The 21,829-nt window shown below is 35.9% G+C and overlaps 2 protein-coding genes across 6 annotated transcripts in view; one reads left to right on the forward strand and one right to left on the reverse strand.

The window, feature by feature from the left end:
- The window catches only part of LRMP (lymphoid restricted membrane protein), a 57,204-nt gene extending 39,395 nt beyond the window's left edge, over window positions 1-17,809 (forward strand). For 3 of the 5 annotated variants that reach the window (XM_031936287.1, XM_031936288.1, XM_031936289.1), the window contains 8 exons: window positions 5,776-5,910; window positions 10,100-10,247; window positions 11,124-11,167; window positions 12,769-12,831; window positions 12,938-12,987; window positions 13,288-13,389; window positions 15,897-16,004; window positions 16,760-17,809. In XM_031936287.1, the coding sequence (XP_031792147.1) occupies window positions 5,776-5,910; window positions 10,100-10,247; window positions 11,124-11,167; window positions 12,769-12,831; window positions 12,938-12,987; window positions 13,288-13,389; window positions 15,897-16,004; window positions 16,760-17,003 (894 nt within the window). In that variant the 3' untranslated portion in view covers window positions 17,004-17,809. The remainder of the gene's footprint in view (window positions 1-5,775; window positions 5,911-10,099; window positions 10,248-11,123; window positions 11,168-12,768; window positions 12,832-12,937; window positions 12,988-13,287; window positions 13,390-15,896; window positions 16,005-16,759) is intronic. The other 2 variants (XM_023209062.2, XM_023209063.2) reach the window with 1 other exon arrangement.
- Window positions 17,364-21,829, reverse strand: part of CASC1 (cancer susceptibility 1) — a 94,750-nt gene continuing 90,284 nt past the window's right edge. The window contains exons 13-15 of the mRNA XM_023209064.2: window positions 20,725-20,892; window positions 19,086-19,199; window positions 17,364-17,764 (exon numbers count right to left, since the gene is read on the reverse strand). Of these exons, the coding sequence (XP_023064832.1) occupies window positions 17,489-17,764; window positions 19,086-19,199; window positions 20,725-20,892 (558 nt within the window). The 3' untranslated portion in view covers window positions 17,364-17,488. The remainder of the gene's footprint in view (window positions 17,765-19,085; window positions 19,200-20,724; window positions 20,893-21,829) is intronic.

A 21,829-nucleotide genomic window follows, 5' to 3' on the forward strand; every position in this document is an offset into this window, starting at 1 on the left:
CACAGTTCAATGTAAGTTTATTTACATTGTTGCAAAACAGATCTCGAAACTCTGTACCTGTTAATTTCCCTTTTCCTCCTTACCCCATCCCCTGGCAACCATTATCCTACTGACTCTATGAATTTGACTACTTTAGGGACTTGCATAAGTGGATTCATACATTACTTGTCTTTTGTAACTGGCTTATTTCACTTAGTATAATGTCTTCAAGGCTTATCCATATTATAGCATGTGAGCGGATTTCCTTCTTTTTAAAGGCTCAATAAAATTCTCTTGTAGCTATCAATTTTTGCTTATCTATTCATCCATTGATGGGCATTTGGGTTGCGTCCACTTCTTGGCTACTGTGAATAGTGCTGCTAGAAACATAGGTGTGTAAATATCTCTTGGAGACCCTCGGAGACCTTGCTTATAGTTCTTTTGAGTATATCTGGACTCAGGAGTGGGCTTGCTAGGTCATACAGTAATTCTATTTTTAATTTTTTAGAAACCGCTGTACTGTTTTTCATAGCAGCTATATCATTTTAGATTGTTACCAACAAGTGCACAAAGGTTCCGGTTTCTCCAAATCTTCACCAACACTTGTTATTTTCTGTTTGATTTTATGATAGCCACCCTAATGGGTGTGAGGTGGTATCTTATTGTGGTGTGGTTTATATTTCTCTAATGGATAATGATATTGTGCATCTTTTTATGTGCTTGTTGGCCATTTGTATATCATCTTTGGAAAAATATCTATTAAAGTCCCTTTCTATTTTCTTTGCAGAAAAAAAATTTATTTATAAAAGTACAGTTTCAGGGCTGGGCACGGTGGCTCACTCCTATAATCCCAGCACTTCGGGAGACTGAGGTGGGCAGATCACCTGAGGTCAGGAGTTTGACACTAGCCTGGCCAACATGGTGAAAACCTGTCTCTTAATAAAAATACAAAAATTAATTGGGCCTGGGCGCGGTGGCTCATGCCTGTAATCCCAACACTTTGGGAGGCCAAGGCGGGCAGATCATCTGAGGTCAGGAGTTTGAGACCAGCCTGGCCAACATGGTGAAACACGGTCTCTACTAAAAATACAAAAATTAGCCAGTCATGGTAGAGGGCACCTGTAGTCCCAGCTACTCGGGAGGCTGAGGCAGGAGAATCACTTGAATCTGGGAGGCAGAGGTTGCAGTCAGCTGAGATCACACCACTGTACTCAGCCTGGGCAATAAGAGTGAAACTCTGTCTTAAAAAAGAAAAAAAAATTAACTTGGCATGGTGGCACACACCTATAATCTCAGCTACTTGAGAGGCCGAGACAGGAGAATCGCTTGAACTCAGGAGGTGGAGGTTGCAGTGAGCCGAGATCGCGCCATTGCACTCCAGCCTGGGCGACAGAGCAAGACTCTATCTCAAAAAAAAAAAAAAAAAAAAAAAAAAAAAAAAGATACAGTTTTAGAAGGTAATATAGTAGCATAAAAGTAATCTTTCTATAGGCATATTTTAGTAGACTGGTCTCTCATTCCTGGTGGAGGAACTTCTCTCATTGATGGTTGATATTTTACAGATGGTTTTCAGCTCCCAAAAGTGTTCCTGCTTTAAATAACACCTGGAAGGCTGGTTGAATCATATGTTTCCTTTATGTTTGGTTCTTTCTCGTGAACATCTGAATACTTCTGATGAAGTTGTTTTGAATTAAATAAGAAATAGCTGCATTCCTAAGGGAAGACTGTTCTCTCCTTATGTTCATAATATTTTGTTTGTAGTTGCTTCATTTGGTGGCTGTAACCAAAGCAGTTCATCCTGGACATCAGTCAAACACTGCCATTTCTTTTTGATATCTGAAATTACCTTAGCATTCTTCTTGTTCAGATTTTTCAATATCTGGACTTTTTAAACATTTTGTTGAGTTATTATTTACTATTAAAATAAAATTTATTGATGGCTTTCTTACAAATTTTAGATTCTATTCTATGTTTATACTGGACGAGGGTTTTCTCAAATGCAGGCAAAACAATATTCAATTCCATTATGTTGGTTTTCTTTCCTTCTAGACACTAAATATGCACAATGTTGGAAATATCTGAGACTATGGCTTCACTTCTTGATACTTTCCTTTTGCCATAAGATGTATTCCCTTTTTTTCTGAGTGTTTGCTTGACTTTCTGTTGTCAGTGTGTCTTTTTCAACAGATGGCTGGGCACTAATGGGTCCTATCTTTTGGCAGTGACTGAGTCAGCTGGTTTCTCTGAAAGGTCTGAAGATGCTGCAGTTGGAATAGCCTTGTGTTGTTGGGTCCTTGTTTTCTCCACTGATTTAACTTTTCTTCTCACATCACTTTCTTCAGTGCTTTCAGACTCATTGCTAATGGGTTTGAGTTTTCTTCCTGGCTTTTTTGCACTCATTTTTGCAGATTCATTTTCACTTCCTTCATTTTCAGAAGTGCTTGAGCTTCTTTTTGCTTCTTTCCCTGGGGGAGTTGAAGTGATAGATAATCTACAATATTTGGAGAATTCTTCATTGGCATACATAGATGAGCTGTGTAAAGGAAGAACAAAGGTTTCACAATGTTCTTCATCTTTCTTATTTTCAACAAGCCTGCCAGTTCTTCAGACAGCAGAATTATATAGGAAAATCAAACACATTGGTAGGCTTGCAGTTTTGACAAGCTTTATCTTTCACAGAATGTGTTCTTCATAAAATGTTCTTAGAATATCATGGACCTGCATGCCCGGGAGGCTGCACTCAATGTGGCAGGGCCTTCAGGCCACACTCTTTCCATTTTTTAATTGAGTTATTTGGATTTTTAATTGTTGAGTTGCAGAAGTTCTTTATATATTGTGGCTATTAACCCCTTATCAGTTGTATGGTTTGAAAATATTTTCTCCCATTCTATAGGTTGCTTTTTCTATTGACTGGATCCTTTGATGCATAAAGACTTTTAAATCTGATGTAGTTCCATTCGTCTATTTTCACTTTTGTTATCTGTGCTCTCGGTGTTATATCCAAGAAATCATTGCCAAAACCAATGTCCTGAAGCTTTTCCCTTATGTTTTCTTCCAGAAGTTTTCTAGTTTGGGGTCTTATTTTAGGTATTTAATCCATTTTTAGTTTTTATATATGATGTAAGGTAAGGGTCCAACTTCATTCTTTTGTATGTGGATATCGAGTTTTCTCAGCAATATTTTGTTGAAGAGACCATCCTTTCCTCATTGTGCATTCTTGGCACCCTGGTTGAAGATCATTTCATATACATTTATTTCTGGACTTTTAATTCTATTCCATTGGTCTGTATGTCTGTTTTTATGCCAGTACCACACCGTTTTAATTATTGTAGCATTGTAATATGTTTTAAAATTAGGAAGCGTGAGCCCTCCTCCTTTTTCTTTTTCAAAAGTGTTTTGGCTATTAGGGTCCCTTTAGATTCCATATGAATTTTGGGATAAATTTTTCTATTTCTGCAAAAAAAAAAAAAAAAAAAAAAAAAACCAAAACATTGAGATTTTGATAGAGACACCCTTGAATCTATATATCACTTTGGGTAGTATAGATATCTTAACAAAATTAGGTCTACCAACCCTTGAACACAGGATGTCTTTCCATTTATTTATGTCTTCTTTAATTTTTTTCAGCAATGTTTTGTGGTTTTCAGTGTACAAGTCTTTTATCTCCTTTGTTAGGTTTATTCCTAAGTATTTTATTCATTTTGATGCTATTGTAAAGGGAATTGTTTTCTTGATTTCCTTTTTGGAAATTGTTAGTGTGTAGAAAGACAACTAATTTTTTGTCTTAATTGTGTACCCTACAATTCTGTTGAATTTGTGTATTATTTCTAACAGATTTTTTGGTGGAATTTTTAGTGTTTACTATGTATGAGATCATATCATCTACAAACAGAAATAATTTTACTTCTTCCTTTCTGATTTGGATAACGTTTCATTATTTTCCTTGCCTAATTGTTCTGGCTAGAACTTCCAGTACTATGTTGAATAATAGTGGTGACAGTGGGCATCTTCACCTTGTTCCTGACCTTAAGGAATAAGCTTTCAGTCTTTCACCACTGAGTATAATTGTAGTGGGGTTTTCATATATAACTTTTATTAGGTTAAGGAAATTTTCTTCTATTTCTAGTTTTCTTGATTAGCACTTCAGCGACATAGTAAAAATAATCTGTGTGGTTTTTCACACCTTTTTGTTAGTATTCATAGTTTTTGTGTTTTTAAATCAGAAAAGTGTGTTCAATCTTATCACATGCTTTTTCTGCATCAGTTGAAATGACCATATGGCTTTTGTCCTCCTTTTTGTTAATGTGGTATATTATATTGATTGATTTTCATATGTTAAATCACCCTTACAATATAGAAATAAATCCTACTTGTACATTATGTATAATCCTTTCTATGCGCTGTTGAATTCAGTCTACTAGTATTTTGTTGAGAATGTTTACATTAATATTTATCAGAGATACTGGTCTGTAGTTTTTTTTCTTTAATGTCTTTTTCTGGCTTTGGCATTAAGGTAATGTGGACTTCATGGAATGAGCTGGGAAGTATTCCTCTTCAATTTTTGGGAAGAGTTTTATGAAGACTGGCATTAATTCTTTAAATGTTTGGTAGAATTCCCTAGTGAAGCCATTAAGTCATGGATTTTCTTTTTGGGTGATGTTTGATTACTGATTCAATCTTCTTACTAGTTACGTGCCTGTTCAGATTCTCTATTTCTTCATGGTTTAATCCTGGTTGACCATACTCTGTTTTGCTAACAATTAACATCTGCTCTTTCCTTCCCAACTGGAGGTGGTGGTTTAAACCACTTAAGAAACTGCAGTCTGACAATTGCCATTCTAGTTGGTTAGCAACTCTCTAACTACAACTTATACATATCTGTCTGTTTCAAAAGTGGTTGTCCTTCATTGAGCACCAAATGTGCAACAAGCAGTTAGCATCTCTTACCTCTCATATGACAGTATTCCTGGAGAGGATATGTGATTGTCCCGATCGGACAGATGAGGAAACAGCAAATCAGAAAGGTTGAATTTTTTTTTTAACATTTCTAAAATTATGATGCAATTTATAGTTGGTAGTGCCTAATGGTTTTATTGACAGCCTTTTCTTTCTTAATGATATACAAAATCATGGTGTCTCTTATAATTCATGTTGTTTTAGATTTGGGAAAGTTTTAGAAACTTGCTCACAATCACATAGGTAATGAGCAGTGTCATGTCTGCTTCCAAATCTGTTATTCACTTAATCCTGTCTGTACTCTGGTGAGAAGGATGTTCATCAGGAAGGGCATCATATTGTGTAAAGGGCACAGGATGGAGAGGAAAATTCATAAGACAATGAATGTATATTCACCTAGCCATCCCAATCATACTTTATCATTCATGGAGGAACAAGCATAGTTGTCAGAGACATTTTTAATTCCAGTATGTTTGGTTACGTTTCTTAAAATTCCAACCTATGCTCCTTATATGATATTCACCTCTTTTATAAGCATAGTCTCTTTACCATTGTCAATTAATTGTAGCCCATCCTATTAGCTATAGAAAGAAAGATGTGGCAAATCTGGGAAGTAAATAAAAAAGAATAGACATGAAGGATTTGTGATCACCTGCATATATCTACCCAGTACCCAACACAGATAATAATATATCAGTATCATTCATTATTGGCCTTTGCTGCTTCATCTTCCACCGAAATAATTGAGATTAGAATGTCATCCATATTTGCAACTTAGTGTTAAAATCACTCGCTGAATGCTTGTTTTGGATATCTTTTAATATGCTGTTTTCTGTACAGTCTTTAACATCTCTGTGTGAAGATGACAACCAGGCACAGGAAATCATTAAGAAGCTGGAGAAGAGTATAAAGTTTCTTAGCCAGTGCACAGCACGAGTGGCCAGTAGGGCTGAGATGTTGGGAGCCATCAATCAGGTAACCTGTCTTCATTTCTCTGGTTAGAATGAAATTACAAAAAAGATTCATTTTTCCTGAGACTGTGGATTTCTCATTTCTAGGAGTAAGTTTTAAAAATACTTTTGTTGTATAAGACATATGTGTTTAATATAGAAAAAAATGGAATGTACAAATAAAAAATGTAAAAAACATCTAATAACACGAGCCAGTGACAATCATAAAAATTTTGTGATATATTCTTCAAGATGTATAGTGTTATATATAGTGTTTATAATCCCTTATGTAGTATTATAATCTGCTTTTTATTCATCATATAACATAGGTAACTTTCTGTGTGATATAAATATATACGCACATATCACCATTTTATGGTATCCTACTGGTTGAGTAGACATAAATTATTTAACCAATTCTTTGTATTCAATCATTTCAGGATGTTCTTGATATTTTTCTGTCATAAACAATATTACAGTAAATATCCTTGTATATGCATCTGTGTGTACTTGTCCTTAGAGAAGCAGAATTCCAAAATTTCTTTGTGGGCAAACCTGGGGGAGGTATGAATTTTTAAAATCTATACCTAAGCAGACTTGTTAAAATATATTTTCTTAAGGAGACATTTAATTGTGGTGGTAATTTTAGTTTGATCGTTTGTTATACATTTTTACAACTTAGCTCCTTTTTAACCCCTCACTAGAGAATACTGTTATTCTTGGTTTCATTTTTACTAAAGTTATATATGCACATAGCTTTTTAAAAGGTCAGTCAGCTCTATAAGCCTTACTAATTTCCCATGATCCAGAGAAACAACTTTCAACTCTTTTGTCTTATTTGTTTTGTATTTGCATTCACATTTTTAAATAACATGCTCATGCTGTCATTTAGTGATTTATTTTCAGTTTTAGGTATTATCTGTTGCTCTTCCACGATGAAGATATTTACTTCTTGTATCAATCTCTGGTCCCTCACACCTTTTCGCTGTCCCTCACGCTATTGTTGGCCACCCTGCTTTCCTGGCCAAGCTTATACTCCACAGTTAAACATAGTTTTCACTACCTTGCATGACCCCTCAACACTTTTCCATTTCTTGCTTTGTCTTACTCATTTGGCGAATCTACAAGTAAATCTGCTTCTCCCTCTCATGCCTGCAGAGCTGGAAAATGTCACATTCCCATGCTGACCTGTTTCTCTTTGAATTCATTATCACCAACCTCAAGTGGGTCTGTGGGGCTTCCCTTCAATCACCCTCCTTCTCTCTTAAATATCAGTTTCCCACCCTTTCCTTTCTCCTCAAACCACTATCATGTCTTTCCCCATATTCTCTCTCAAATACAGGTAATGACTTTGCTTCCAACCTCACTGTGAGGAAACTGGGACAATCAAAGGAAACTGCCACAAAGCCTCCCGGCGTGTGAACCCTTACACAGTCCCTTGCTCTTGTTCCTAAAGATGCATTGTCTCTAACTCTATCGAGGCCAGCCTTCCCCCCTGTAGATGGGAGCCTTCCCCACTAATTTACTCAGAGTCATGGGACCAAATTCTCCTGACTTTTCTTCTTTTACATTTTCTCCACTCTACTGAGCCATTTCTATCAGCACACAAATAATATGTTGTTTTCTAGATGGGAATAATAACACAAAACAAACACAAACAAAATAACCTTTCATCCTTTCTTTTCTGGCCACCACCCTGTTTCTCTGCTCCCATTTACAGCAAACCTCGACAGAATGGTACTCACTGTGTTCAGTCTTCCTCCTCCCATGTTCTCTCAAACCCAATCTCAATCAGCCTTTTGCTTCCACAAAGCAGATTTTTCCAAGGTCACTAGTGACCTCCACATTACAAAATTCAGTTTCTCAGTCCTCATCTGGCATGGCTGATGTCTTCCTCTTCCTGGAAACGCTCTCCTCACTTAACTTCCAGACATCACGTCCCCTGGCTTTTCTGTACATCACGCACTGCTCCTTCCAGGCTTCCTGCGGTCCTACCCCTTCTCTCGGACCTCTGAATATTGAAGAGCCGCGGGACTCCACTCGTGCGCATCTGATCTCCATGTGCACGCTGTCCCCCTGTGATCCCGTGCAGTCACCTGAGGACTCTCAAATTCATATGTTTAGCCTAATCTACTCCCCTGAGCTCCAGACCAGGGTATGCTACTGCTGACTCAACAATCCCACTTGGATGTTTTATCACCTCAAACCTAACATTCAAAACTGAAGTGTTCATGGTCCCCCCGCCAAACCTTACCCCATGCATAAGCTCCTTACTTCGCTCAAGGGCAGCTCTGTCCTTTTAGTTGCTCAGGCCAAAATAGGGGCAGAGGGAGCTGGAGTAATTCTCAACACCTTTCTCTCTCACTTCACACTAAATCCTACAGAAACCCTATTGGCTGAATTGTCAGAATATATTCAGAATTCAACCACTTATTTCCCTTTCGACTGTTACCATCTTGATCTAAGCCTCCATTCTATTTTGTCCAAATTAATGCAATAGGTTCCTATATGGTCTCCCTGCTTCCATCCAATTCCAATCCCTCCTCCCAACATAGTCTGTTCTTAAAAAAGGAGCCACAGTAATCCTTTTAAAACTTAGATTGTGTTACTTTTTGGTTCAATGTCCTAAAGGTCCTCACTTTACTTGGAGTAAAACCCAATGTCTTACTGTGGTTTGAAAGGATGTGTGGCCAGGTGCAGTGGCTCATGCCTGTAATCCCAGCACTTTGGGAGGCTAAGGCGGGCAGATCACGAGGTCAGGAGTTTGAGACCAGCCTGGCCAACATGGCAGAACCTCATCTACTAAAAATACAAAAATTAGCCAGGCGTGGTGGCACGCACCTGTAATCTCAGCTACTCGGGAGACTGAGGCAGGAAAATCACTGGAACTCGGGAGGCAGAGGTTGCAGTGAGCCAAGATTGTGCCATTGCACGCCAGCCTGGGCAACAAGAGCAAAACTCTGTCTGGAAAAAAAAAAGGGGGGGGGGGTCAAAGACTTCAATAGAAATTTGTTCAAAGAAGATATACAAATGGTCAATAAGCAGGTAAAAAGATGCTTAACATCCTTATATGTATTAGGAAAATGCAAATCAAAACCACGATGAGATACCACTTCACACCCACTAGGATGTCTATTGTGAAAGAAGGAAGGAAGGAGGGAGGGAGGGAGGAAGCAAAGAAGGAATAGTGTTGGTGAGGATGTGGGGAGACTGCAAACACTGTATGGTGCTGGGAGATGTGAAATGGTTCAGCCACTATGGAAAACAGTTTGGTGGATCCTTAAAAGTTAAACATAGAATATGTTTACTAATAATATGTTTAAAAGTTTAAGAATGTTTAAAAGTTAAACTAATATATTTAACTTTTAACTACTATGACTCAGCAATTCCATTCCTAGATGTATACCCCAAAGAATTGAAAACAGACACTCAGATACTTGTGCACAAATATTCATAGGACTATGAACGTTCCAAATGTTTCACTGGCAGGGGGGAGGGGGTACTCCTAATGTCATTAGTTATAGGACTTTTATCTTAGAATATTAGAATCCCCAGAGAAAAACCTTCCAACTGCCTGCCTTGAGGGTGTAACTCTGGCTGCCAGTGTTTGGAAGCTGGAAGGAGGAGTAAGGCTGGATCTCAATATTCAATATGCATATAGATTTTTGCTTAAATCTGTTGTTTTCAGCATGATTGATCCATCATCAGCTTTCTTTTCTTTCCCAATCCACGAACCTCAACTCAGCTCTCTCTAGATATCCAACTGTATATAGTCTTTCACCAAAATAGTGAAGGGAAAATTGCTCTGCTGGCCAGAGCGAGGAAGGGGATCTCTGGACCTATTTTTTTTTTTTTTTTTTTTTTAACACAGACTTTCAACCATTTCTGCTGTTCACACACCCACCTTCAACCTTACTGAGGTGCAATGTAGATTGCTTCTAGGCTTTTCTTGTTGCCTTTTCTAGGGTTCAGCTTTTCCAGGTCTTAGTCATTTGCCACTAGTCCTTCTATCCAGTTTTCAAAGTCTTGTTGTCATATTCTCTTCTGTTTGCCCCTGTAGATGCATGTCTTTTTTTTTAAAAAAAAAAAAAAAAAAACATTTATTGCCATTTTAGTGGGATTTAGGAATGGAGTGAAGGTAAATGTGTTTAATCGCCATCTTTTAATTCAGAGTAGTATTTTCAATGTAAATGTGCTTGTTTTTCTCCTGCTAGGAAAGCCGAGTCAGTAAAGCAGTTGAAGTGATGATTCAGCATGTAGAAAACTTGAAGAGGATGTATGCTAAAGAGCATGCTGAATTAGAAGAACTGAAACAGGTTCTTCTGCAGAATGAAAGGTCTTTCAATCCTCTTGAAGATGATGGTAATAAAAGTTTATGATAATAGTATGAGTTGTGTTTTTCTACGTTCTCCTCTTTTTTGCTAAGTCTTATTATGACTTTAGTATAATAAAACTCTTAGGCTAAGTTTATATTAGAAAAATCATTCATTCTTGTTATTTATATAGCTAAAAGTAAGGTGTCAGAAAACAGGTTGGGGCACATGAAGGATTCTTTGGTAATGACACCAAAAATTTATTAACTCAATTTAGATTACTGAGATGACAGAATATATTTAATCCAACTCATGAGGTTGACCTAAGTGTTCCCCTATTTAGGATACATTAGAATTTGTCCACATGTAAAAAGTAAGGAGAAATAACTTATATGGGTGCTCCCATTAGCAATGGTTTTGATTCCTCACGGAAGGAATGACCCTGGCACAGTAAGCTGACTGATGAACTGGAAAACAGAGAAACATATGAGGCTATGGGGAATAACATATGGTTTCTATAAATCTTACAAGAGTTTTATTTAAAATAAACAATATGAACTTTTCTGAGCAGAATTCTTATTTCGAGAATCTGTTCCCTGTTCTAGAACAGTAACCATATTTGATACTCTTCTGAATGGTACTTTTGGATTCCTTTCTCCAGCAGACACACATGTAGTGCCCACCCTGTGCTAGCTAGGCATTGTGGACATCACAGTGACACAGAGGACTGTATTACACTGGTTAAGACTGTAATTGTTATGAAGCATTAAATGAATGATAAACAGATATTTATATTGCTCAGTAGTCTCTAAAGTCTTAATAAATATTTTCTGAATTTTGCTTTACCTTTAAAGAATTAAAACATTGCTTTAACATAAATGGCATGTGTAATAGCTAAAACGTGTCAATGTGTTTTTCCTTTCAGATGACTGCCAAATTAAAAAACGTTCAGCTTCTCTAAACTCCAAGGTAATTACCAATTCACTTAACAAATGTCTAGCAAACACTTGTAAGATGGTTTTAAAATGTTATTCGAAGCTTCAGGCCTTTATATGTAAATAATCAAATAGTGATTTTAATTCATATAGATGTATTTGTTTATCTAAGTATGCTTTTATACTCTCTGCTATATTTCTGTATCAACTAAGTGTGCCTGGCAGCATGAAGAAAGTCAGTATAACAATGGTTTCTCTCTGTTTTGCAAAACTGAAGTTGGAAGTGGGTAACCCAACAATGGCACAGCAGCTTCACAAGATCCTGAGGGACCAGCCTCCTTCTTTCTTGCTGCCTCACTACCCTCAACCCTTGGCTTCTGCCTCAGGGTCTAAGATGGCTACTTCAGATCCAGGCACCAAGCCCTCATCATTACATCATCTCATTCCAAGAAAAAAAAAAAGAAGCAATGACAAGTGTTCCCTCTCCCTGTAAAGACATTCTCTAGAAGTCCAAAATAACATTTCTCCTTCCATTCTTTGTTGCGAATGAGACTAGAAAATACAGTTTGTATTTGGGAGGCTGTATGCCTAGCTAAAACTCAGGAGGCTTATTACTAACTAAGAAGGAAGAATATGATACTAAGGGTCACCAGCAGGTTTTGCCACAGTGTAAAAATCAGGGTTTCATAGATATACAGAATTTTTCAATAAGTGATTTTAAAATCATTCCATACAAATCCCTCTTTTTCAGACGATGGAAGAGAAACACAGAAGTTAAGAGATCAGTTATGATCATGTATTGGTAGGAGCATGGTTAGAAACCAAGTTTCCTGGGCCACGATTTCATATTCTTGATGCTCAACTAACCTATGAAATTAAATTAGGGATGATGGTTTAAGAAAATGATTCACATGGAACCCCTTTAGTTAATTTATTACATTTTTTAAAATTTTGTATCCTGATGTACTTATTTAAACCTTAAGAACCACATAATACTATGTAATACTTTTCTGTACAAATCTCAAGAAACTCATTCATTAAAACATCATGACAATCCTTAAATGTGTTGAATAGAAAAAATGAAACCATGAACAAAAAAGCTATACATGTAGGTGCATATTTATCTCCTCTTGAGTTGGGAGAAATCTTTCTAAGCATAGAAGCAATAGTGGCAAAAGAGAAGAACAGATTTGGCTGGATTAACAATAAAACATTTCTGCCAGAAATATGAAAAATCAATTTAGACAAAATTCAATATAAACAAAATTAATATAGACAAAGGTGGTAAACATAAATGGTGGTTCTCAGAGAAGATAAACACATGATTATTTAACATAAAAAAGCAACGTTCAATGTTACTAGAAGTCAGATAATTGCAAACCCAAACAAGAAATCTTATATTTGTTTGATTGGCATAAATTATAATAATCCAACATTCAGTTAGGTGGAATATAAACTGGTAAAATATTTCTGGAAGACAATTTGGCCACAAGAGGATCCTTTAAGATATGTCTACTGTTTAACTCAGCAGTGGTCAAGTGCATGGATGTGCATGTGCAAGGATATTCATTGGTGTTGCATACAATGATAAATTATTGAGAGTTTTCTAAATGTACATTTTCCTCCTTCTGGTAGCCACCTTCTCTTCGGAGAGTGACTATTGCCTCTTTACCCAGAAACATTGGAAATGCAGGAATGGTAAGACAATTCCTAAGTGTTCTTAGTCGAAGGTAAATTCATTTTCATATGACAGAAAATGTAAACGTATATTTTATCATTTCTTTTAACATTTGAACTTCTAAAGGTGGCTGGGATGGAAAATAATGATCGATTCAGTAGGAGGTCAAGCAGTTGGTAAGTGTAATTTTATGGTTCCTCTTTGGGAACCTTACTATTTTATACTTGGGCTCAACTAAATGAGTGCTTCAATTAAGTGATATAGTAATGTTTGATTTGTACAAAGTATAAACAGAATAATTATGTAAATTGGTATATAATTATGAAGTTTTTATCATGAAGTAGGAGATCTGTGAATGTGCCAAGAAAAAAAAATTAGGACATATAATTTTGTATTTATTTAAGCTGTAGGAAATAAATTGATAATGGCTACAGATGTATTTGATTTGACAAGTGGCTATAATCATCTTTATTTAGGCGTATTTTGGGGTCAAAGCAGAGTGAACACCGTCCCTCATTACCTCGATTTATTAGCACCTATTCCTGGGCAGATGCTGAAGAAGAAAAATGTGAACTAAAGTAGGTGAAGCTCAGTGTGTTTATTAACCTGACATGAACTGGGACATAAACAGTGGGAATCACTTTTATTCCACGGAGATGAAATAATGCTGTATCATTAAAAAGATAATTCATTGTAAAATGCTTTTATAAACTGTAAAGCACAATAGAAATGTGATTTCTGAATAGTAATACATTCACTCTCATAGCTCTCAGAATGGCAAAGTTTGAGGTCTTAAGTTAGAAAAGACCCTGGAATTTGTCGTATTTGTGAAGATAATTTTTTTCCTGTCCAGGTGTCTGTCCCTAATGGGGAAAGGTCAATAAAGAGCCACAGAAGTAAAACGTCCATCTATCTATCTATCTATCTATATATATCTATATATATATATATATAGATATATTTAAAACATGAGATATATAACATAACATAGGCACATATGTAACATGTATGTACATCTACCACTTATGTAAATGAAGAGTAGAGGAATACTGAATTGCTATCTCTGTATCTAGTAAACTAAACAAATATACTCCTACAGTGACAGGTAGAGGGCAAGAAGGAGGGATATGCAGAAATGCTACCTCTGAGTCCTTGGGTGGCATTAGAAAAAGTGCCTAACCTTACTTGGTCTGTTTTCATATCTGTTAAAGTGAGGGATCTTAAGGAGATGATTTTATACTTATTTTATACATTTTCATGAGTGCCTACCATGTGATGAACACTCTGCTTAATTCTAAGGAATATAAAGATGAGCATGACATGGTGCAAACCTTAGATAATCTGTTTTGGTTTCTTTTTTTTCTTAAAGTCCTAGTTGCCTACTGCATGTGTTACAACTGTTTTCAGATTTAGAGTTAACATAATGAATCTTTTTTGAGCTGGTTGGAAAAAAAAAAAATCAGTTCAAGAGTTTCCTTCAAAAGATTATCTAGTTTTTGCTTTTTGTTAGTATGGTATGATTTCCACTGAGAAGTATTTGTAAACAAAAGACTGAAACCTTGAGAATCTTATAGAAATGCAATTTATCCTGGCTTTTGGGTCTTGTCTTCTTTAAAAACTAAAGTCTATCATATTTATTTCCTATAGATGTTTGAATGAAAAAAAAGATCTTTGAGACACATTTCCCTTTGGCAATTCTGAGGGTATTATGAGCTTGAGATTTCAAAATTCAAATCCAACTCGGAACTCATCAGCAAATATAGTGGAACAATTATGTTTTGCTTAGGTGGAGGAACACCTCCTTAAATAATATGATTTGATTTAAAATGCAGTCAATCAATTGCTATTTCCCAGTTCACTGAATACTAATTTATTTTAACTAACCTTTTATTTTAACTCGTTTTACATTGAGAATATTTTCAAAAACACTTCTTAAATTATTAAGATTTTCAGAGAAAAAAATAAACTCTTATGTTACTCCAAGTTAGCACTGATTGGAAATCATACAGAGAAAGGAATAAAATCAATAACAATGAGAAAAGATTTTTACTAACGTTAAATACAATAAAATTTAAAAAGAAGAAATATGGTGTCCACATTTGTTTTATATATACACATACACACATGCACACACACACAGGTGTATGTACATACCCATATATAAAGTAAATACCTATGAATATGTATTATATATATTTTATACATAAAAATATACTGTATATACACACATATATACATATTCTATATTATAAACTTTGTATAGTATAAATATGTGTACATATTATATATGTAAATATGTGTGTATATATTATATATGTCTATATATAGTATATATTTATATATACTGTACTCCAGTCTAGGCAACAGAGTCAGACTCTTAAAAATATATATATCATATATACATGTTTATATATATGCACACATATAAAAAGTGTTATATATTATATAAAATATTATAAATATGTATTATATAAATACATATATGCATAATGTACAATGTGTATATAATCTATAAATGTGTATATAGAATATATATATATTTTTTAAGAGACAGAGTCTGACTCTGTTGCCTAGGCTGGGGTGCAGTGGTGCAACCATAGCTCACTACAGCCTCCAACTCCAGGGCTCAAGCAATCCCTGGAGTCCTGAGATCCTTGGGAGGAGTCCCCTTCCTTGGCGTCCCAAAGTGCTGAGATTAAAGTGTTTAATAAAGTATGGTTAAACATGCATATATATATATATATGCATGCAGAGAAATCATAGTAATAACATTGGTTAATGATGAGTGGTGAGACTAACTTCGGAATGTTCTTTTTAAATTTCTCCTTTTTGTATATACTTGGCTAATATTCTAACTTTCTACACATTTATTATTTTTCTAAATGAACTTATTTTTAATTAAATTTCTATAAAAGGTTTACATTATAAATCTGGTGATTTGATTTTTAGAGTTAGATATTTATCGTTTCCCTAAAACAGAACATTTGTTTGTCTCTTGAGTTACAGTAAGATTTACCAATATTTTATGACTGATTATAGCATATTATCCTTAGTTTCAAATATTAAAAACAACATTTATTTACAGAACTAAAGCTGACTCAGAGCCACCTGGGGAAGAAATAGTAGAAAGGACAAGGAAGCCAAGTCTTTCTGAAAAGAAAAATAATCCATCAAAGTGGGATGTCTCTTCAGTGTAAGTTACCTACTTGATAAATTCTACCATTTTAGTGAAATGGGAAAGGGTGAGGCAGGGCTGACAGTATTAATCTTAATCAAATTACTAAAAGACTTGCCAAATTGTTATATTTAAGATGAACAACAAACTTTGTATGTCTAGTTATCCTTGAACTTACATTACCTATTTTGAGACTACATTCACATAACTTTTACTGTAATATAGTTATAAATTATTCTATTTTATGTTAGTTATTGTTCATCTTTTACTGTGCCTAATCTATAAATTCAATTTTATTATAGGCATGTAGGAAAAAACAGTATATACTGGGTTTAGTACTATTTTCAGCTTCAGGCATCCACTGGCAGTCTTGGAGCCTATCCCACCAGAATAAAGGGGGACTACTGCACACACACATAAGTACATACGCAGACATCCACTCTACCCAGCCGAGAACATTTTGTTTCCACTGTAGGAATATGCTGCCTTGCCTTACTGAAAGAATGAGATACTTGTATGTACTTGTTAGAAGCTATGCCTACATCATGTAATTTTCAGATTCTCATCGTAGCACATCATTTCTTTAATCCTAATAGTTACAAAGGGTGGGAGGCAGATTGTTTCCAAAACCAAAATGATAAATCATAATATGTAGATTAAAAGGCAGTTTTGAGGGTATGGAGGACAGATCACCTGATTGGTGGTGTTAGCAAAAGGAATGTTTCTAATGACAAATTACCAATTACCAAATTCTGTTTGTGTTTTCCTTATAGTTATGACGCAATAGCTTCCTGGGCAACAAATCTCAAGTCCTCCATCAGAAAGGCTAATAAGGCCCTCTGGCTTTCTATTGCATTCATTGTACTGTTTGCAGCTTTGATGAGCTTCCTCACAGGCCGATTTTTCCAGAAGTCTGTGGATGCTGCTCCCACACAGCAAGAGGACTCATGGACGTCTCTAGAACATATCTTGTGGCCATTTACCAGACTCCGACACAATGGGCCACCACCAGTGTGACAACAGGATATCCTAATATATGGATCTTGATTTTTAAGTTTCAGCATCTGAACTTCGTAAATCAGTAACTTTTAGCTGGGAAAGTATAGCATGAAACCAGAGGTTCTCAGAATGACTGTAAGATAGCTTACGTTTCCTCTTTTTGCTTTTATCTCCCCAACTAAAATACAACAGGGAAGAAGTCTGCCTATGATTTTTGAATGAGCTTTTTAAGGAAGAAATATTATATATTGTTTGTTAAAGTTTATTGAAATAAAGAATCATTTAAATCTTCATAGAGTGAAAGCTGAAATTCGTAACAGGCCAAATATTCAAAGGCAAAAAAACATACTGTGTTTAAAATAAAACTTGAATAGAAAATGCTGATTACAAAATTTTAATAGTTGATTTGAAATGTATTCATTCACTCATTACATTCTGTTGCAGAAATACCTGTCTTTCACCATGCTTGGTTCTTCATACCGAATACAGTTTGTAAGTGGAGGTTAGGAGTAGCTGAGCAATCTGGTAGAGAGCAGCATGTGGCACACAGAGCTGACAAACTGACAGTTGGAACTCCTGACTTTCTCCATTGCTTCTTTAGAAGCAAAATCCCTCACCATGTGATATAAAGTAGAATGAAACTCAGTTTCTTCTTTAAGCGCTTCAGAAAATGCCTCACTCTCTTCTTTGATCTTGAGTCTTTGTGCTCTGTCACCACTAAACATTAAAAGGGCCCAATTAGGATTCTCAGTACGTTCTTCAGTAAGGTGTTCCCTCACCTAAAAAACAAAAAAAAAAAACAAAAAAAAAAAAAGGGAATTCAAGCAACTTGTTAATAATTTCTCTTCTATTCAGTATTTTGGTAGCAGATTATTATTTGAAGGGCTCAATTTATCCCCTAAAATTGCAAAGGTTAAAAGAAACAGTCTATGTGTTCCATTACTGGGTTTTGAAAAACCATGATACTGTTTATATTTTGGTGATTATGAAGCCTATTCACATGTATTAATTCATGCAACAAATATTTATTGAGTGTATCATGTGTGAGGTACTGTTCTAAGTGCTGGGGATATAACAGGGAAAGAAAACACAGAAAACATAGACATACAACGTATATAAATAACAACTGCAACAACAAAGCCCTGCCCTCAAGGAGCTTATATTTGAGTGAGGGAAACACACAATAAAAAAACAAATAAATATGGTGGCTTGTTTAGGCCAAAACATTCATCAGTCAGCTTTTAGAATTTGATATAGTTACTGCTACCTGATAACAAGGCATCAGGAAGTTAAGTTGGAGGACTAACCCTCTCAGAGGAGAGGGCCTATAAGTCACAGATATATTCATGTTAAAAGCTTCCATTTGTTCTTTTTTTAAAGAGATGGGGGTCTCACCCTGTTGTTCAGGCTGGGGTGCAGTGGTGTGATCACAGCTCACTTCAGCCTCAAATTCCTGGGCTCAGGCGATCCTTCTACCTCAGCCTCCCAAGTGGCTGCGATTACAGGTGTGAGCCAATGCACCAGGCTAGGCTTCCATTTGTTCTTGAGTCAATTTGTAAAGAGATACAAGGACTCTGGCCTGGCTTGAAGTCAAGAGCTTGGACAACAAAGGCATACATTTTATATAATTTGGATTTATATTTTTGACAAAATTTTTTTTTTTTTTTTTTTTTTGAGATGGAGTTTTGCTCTTGTTGCCCAGGCTGGAGTGCAATGGCACGATCTCAGTTCACCACAACCTCCACCTCTCAGGTTCAAGTGATTCTCCTGCCTCAGCCTCCTCAGTAGCTGAGATTACAGGCATGTGCCACCACACCTGGCTAATTTTGTATTTTTGGTAGAAACGGGGTTTCACCATGTTGGTCAGGCTGGTCTTGAACTCCTGACCTCAGATGATCTGCCCACCTTGGCCTCCCATAGTGCTGGGATTACAGGTGTGAGCCACCGTGCTTGGCCAAAAATTTGAAATTTTAAAACTTTATATTGAATAATTTTTTTTTCACTTTTCTAAGAGGGGAAGCCATGGTCTACATTCATTTAGTCTTAGAGTACTTTTCTTTTGGAGGACAAAGTAGTTTTATGGGTTTCTACATATTATACCTTAAATACAACTTTTGTAGAATTACATAGTAGGTTCCACTTGCTCCAACCAAACGCAAAAGCAGAACTTAGTAGGGCCATCTGTCGATAAGCTTTCACTTCTACCAGAGGAACCTGTCAATATAAAAACAAACAGAATTGATCTTTGAGCCTCCCAACAAGTCTTCCTCCATCTTTGACCTCCTTCAGTCTATTCTCAACACAGAAGGATCCACTTAAAATTGTAAGTCAGAGTACACGACTCCTCTCTCAACACTGGGCAACGGCTTCCCTTTCTCTGAGAATAGAGTCCAAAGTTAACAATGACTTGCATGGTCCTCTGACATCCCTACTCCCGACTCCACGTATATCCCATTACCTGCTGACCTCTTTTTCTTCTCCCTTTGGTCTCTCAGTTCCAGAGCCCATGGTTTCCTTGGTGTTCCTCCAATCCTCCAGCACCCCAGGTCACTCCCTCAGTGATCTTGCTCCAGTTGTTTACCAGGAAGCTGCTTCCCCAGATGAGGCACGTGGTTAAAGTCCTCACCTTTGAGTTTCGCTCAAGTGTTATCTCTCATTGAGCTGCCCTCCCTGACACCCTATTTAATATGGGTGTCATATGGCCTCAGCCTCACTATTCCTGATCTACCTTTTCTTCTTCCCATAGCACTTTTCACCTTTTTAACATACTAATCATTTATTTTTAAATTTTTTTTCTTTGACTGTGAAGGCAAACAAAGGTTGATGTATCCCAATCATCTAAAATAGTGCCTAGCACATAGTGTTCAGAAAATAGTATTTCCTTGAGTAGAATATTCTGAAAGCATGAACAGAACACTACATTCAACATTACAGAGTAACAGGCAATTTGAGTTACTAAAACCAACGGTTTTTTTCCTATGCATATATGTACATACACATTATTTCGAAATGTTATATGAATATCTACTTATTGTCATTTTCTGATACATTCATAAATGTTCTTGGGTATAGAACTCTTCTGCCTACAAATTCACTTTTCATGATTAGAAGTTACTTTGTGTCTTCATATATCATAAATGTTTACTAAGTATCTACTATACTCTAGGACTACGCTAGATGCTAGAAGGATCAACGTTGATTAAGAAATGACCCCCATCCTCAAGAAGCTCACAGATTAACCTGGAAGGATCTTACTCAACTAAAGCCTTATGAGGAACATGAAACAGTACATAGACAAGGAGGCTCTGCCAAGAAACCGAAGGAAGTGGGTTTTGTACATTGGTGGTCCTTGTATTTTTAATTCTGCCTAATTTACCATGTTTGGGAAAGTGCAGAGTTATTTACTATTTTAAGAAATCTTATATAATATCCAGTAATGCAAAAAGAAAAGTATACAAAATGAGAACTGCTTAAACTACCTTTTCACTAAACTGACCATCTGTGGATATGCTCCATTTGTCAATATGAAGATTGTACTACAGGCTTACTTTCTTAGGGAAAATTATTAAACTTGAGAGAACCCTGGATTTCTGGTCTTTTCACTTCTTTCTTTCTAACTATAATACTGTATAAACAAATATATAAAACACAGTGTATATAATATTAAATTATATAACATTTAGTAATTGCTAACATTTTAAATGCCTACCACATTAAATTTGGAAAGATTCATTCTTGCCTTATTGTTTATAACAACATAAAAATGAGAGTGTCTAGTAGGAAAGATATTCAGTCCAGCTTCTTTCAAAGCAATAATGAAAGGAATAGGAGTCATCCATGTCCCTTCCAAAACAGAGATGTGTTTCTTGTCTTTTAGTTTGACTGAAGATAACATGCAGAGGTTTTCCTAGTTTAAATAAGAAAAAAGAAGGTTTTATGTAAGTTAAAGAAATCATTACTTCAGTATGACTCCAGGTGCAGCCTTTAGATGCTTTATACATTTTTAAAAATCATCTATCCCTCTATATTAGAAAGAATGCAGGGCAAGTATATCTTAGGCCTCATCTGAATGCTCTGACACAAAGTCCCCATGTTATCTTAAGCAGTCGACCAACTCTTTGGGCTTCATCAGAACAATCAAAGGAATGAGCTACAGCATCTCTCAAGCCTCCTATTTTATAAGTTATAAGAATATGCACATGTTCACACTGAATTAAAACAGTTATTAGATAACAATTATGATTCTACTTTTAGGGATCATTCTTTTCACACCCATAAAAGTTAACATAATCAGGCAATATTATCCAGTTTTAAAGTCTCGCAGAGTGACAGTTTGAAGGTGTGTAGAATTCACATCTCATTTTTTTAATGTTAATATTTCATTTCACCCAATATATCTAAAATATTTCAATATGTAATCAGTATAGAAGTTATTAATGAGAGTTTGCATTCTTTTCTTCATACCAAGTGTGCAAAATTTGTGTTTATTTTACAGTTAGAGCATGTGCTAACTTGGACTAGTCACATGCAGTAGCTACATATGGCTGGTCGCTACCGCATTAGACAGCACAGATCTACTAACCTGAAAACGCACACTGAGCAGTCTTGGGTGTTTCGATCATCATATTAATAAGTGAACTTTGTGCAGATGCTTGTTATTTTTCCATGAGTCTAGAGGAAGAACCTTTGCACAAGTGTCGTCAGGGCTGCTGGAATGGTGCAGGGAAGCCTGAAAGGAGGCTCCAGCAATACAATCCCCTTACACAATCTCAGAAAGGTCATGTAACCCCTAACCTCTATGGGCCTTAGTTTCTCTATATATACAACAGGAGGGTAGACCAGAA

Source organism: Piliocolobus tephrosceles, chromosome 10 (assembly GCF_002776525.5).
Source record: "Piliocolobus tephrosceles isolate RC106 chromosome 10, ASM277652v3, whole genome shotgun sequence".
NCBI lineage: Eukaryota > Metazoa > Chordata > Mammalia > Primates > Cercopithecidae > Piliocolobus > Piliocolobus tephrosceles.